Source organism: Orycteropus afer, unplaced genomic scaffold, assembly GCF_000298275.1.
Source record: "Orycteropus afer afer isolate SDZICR_OR568_19922 unplaced genomic scaffold, OryAfe1.0 scaffold01129, whole genome shotgun sequence".
Taxonomy (NCBI): domain Eukaryota; kingdom Metazoa; phylum Chordata; class Mammalia; order Tubulidentata; family Orycteropodidae; genus Orycteropus; species Orycteropus afer.
The window spans coordinates 218,937-220,150 of NW_006922716.1; the positions used below are offsets into that span (position 1 = coordinate 218,937).

General features: G+C 66.0%; 1 protein-coding gene across 1 annotated transcript in view; it reads left to right on the forward strand.

The window, feature by feature from the left end:
- The first annotated feature begins 337 nt into the window (after window positions 1–337).
- Window positions 338–1,214, forward strand: part of SLC2A11 (solute carrier family 2 member 11) — a 37,262-nt gene continuing 36,385 nt past the window's right edge. Inside the window, exon 1 of the mRNA XM_007958779.1 lies at window positions 338–379. Within this exon, the coding sequence (XP_007956970.1) occupies window positions 338–379 (42 nt within the window). The remainder of the gene's footprint in view (window positions 380–1,214) is intronic.

The following is a 1,214-nucleotide window of genomic DNA, read 5'->3' on the forward strand; positions in this document are numbered from 1 at the left end:
CTGGTGAGTCCGCCTCTGCACTTTCTCCTCCGGGGAAAAGTCGGGGAGACTGTGGGTGCAGGCATGGGCGCAGGACGCCGGGTGGGTGGGGGATGCCGCGAGCAGGGAGGTGGGGGAGGCGGCGGGATGCCTGGGGGCCGAGGCTGGGATTCCCTGCAAAGGCGGCGGTGCGAGCGGTGGGCGAGGAGTCGCGAAGTAGCGTCCCCGCCGTCCGCTGGGCGCTGCGGAGGCTGCTGCAGGGGACTGGCCGGGATGACCTCGGGCCAGAGCCTTTTCCGGTCCGCTGGCCGGCTCAGGAGTGAGTGGCATTTCGGCCTCAGCGCTCCGGAAAGGGCGGATGGAGGATGACCTGGAGCCTCCCACAGGACTACGGGCGCAGGTGACGGGCTCGCAACGTCCCAGCTCATCATTTGTCCCCTTTAGCACGCTGTGCGCCTGCGTCTGCCCCCCCTCCCCCCAGCCATCCTCCGCGCGCTACTGCGCCTGCGTGAGTATCCAGCCGGACGTCCAGCCCGAAGCCGCGAGCTTTCCTCTCGCTGGTGTTCACGCAGCACCCACTGCGCTTACGCGTCTGCTTCCGCCGTTGACTGGTTTGCGCCTCTCAAGCGCTCAAGGCGCGTGCGCTGCTTTCTTCCGCTTCTCTCGGAGTTACCGGGCTACCCGTACCTCTGTGCGCATGCGCCCCACCCGCTGGCTAATGGCGGGCTCTCGGGGAGCAGGGGGCGCATCTCGTGGCACTCAGAGCGAGTGGCTGGCATGGCCAGAGCGTCCGGGGTCTCCGAATGTTGCGGAACTGTCCGCGCGCTCTTGCCCGCCTGCGACCTGGAAAGGCCTGAACTACAAATGCCACCTGGCGCAGGCGTTTCAGAGGCAGGGTTGCGCACAGGCGCAGTCGCCCAGGAAGGCTTAGTGAAGGCGTCACACGTAGCTAAATACCGTGTGCTCGTTAGGTGCTGGGCTCGGATGAGCACAAGCAAGTGTGCACGTCCAGCACTGGCGCGTGGGTCCGGGCCAGGTTGCAGGAGTCACACGGGGTTACGTCCGCGGCTCCGCAGGAGCCCGGTAGAGCATCCCACGCGATAACTCCGCATCGCCCTGGGGTCTTCCTGCCGCCAGGCACGCCCCCAGAGGCAACGGGGGATCAGAGGCAAACCCCCAGCCCTGTTGACCTGGTCTCTAATCTTTAACTGAAGTTTGTTGTTGTTGTTGTTGTT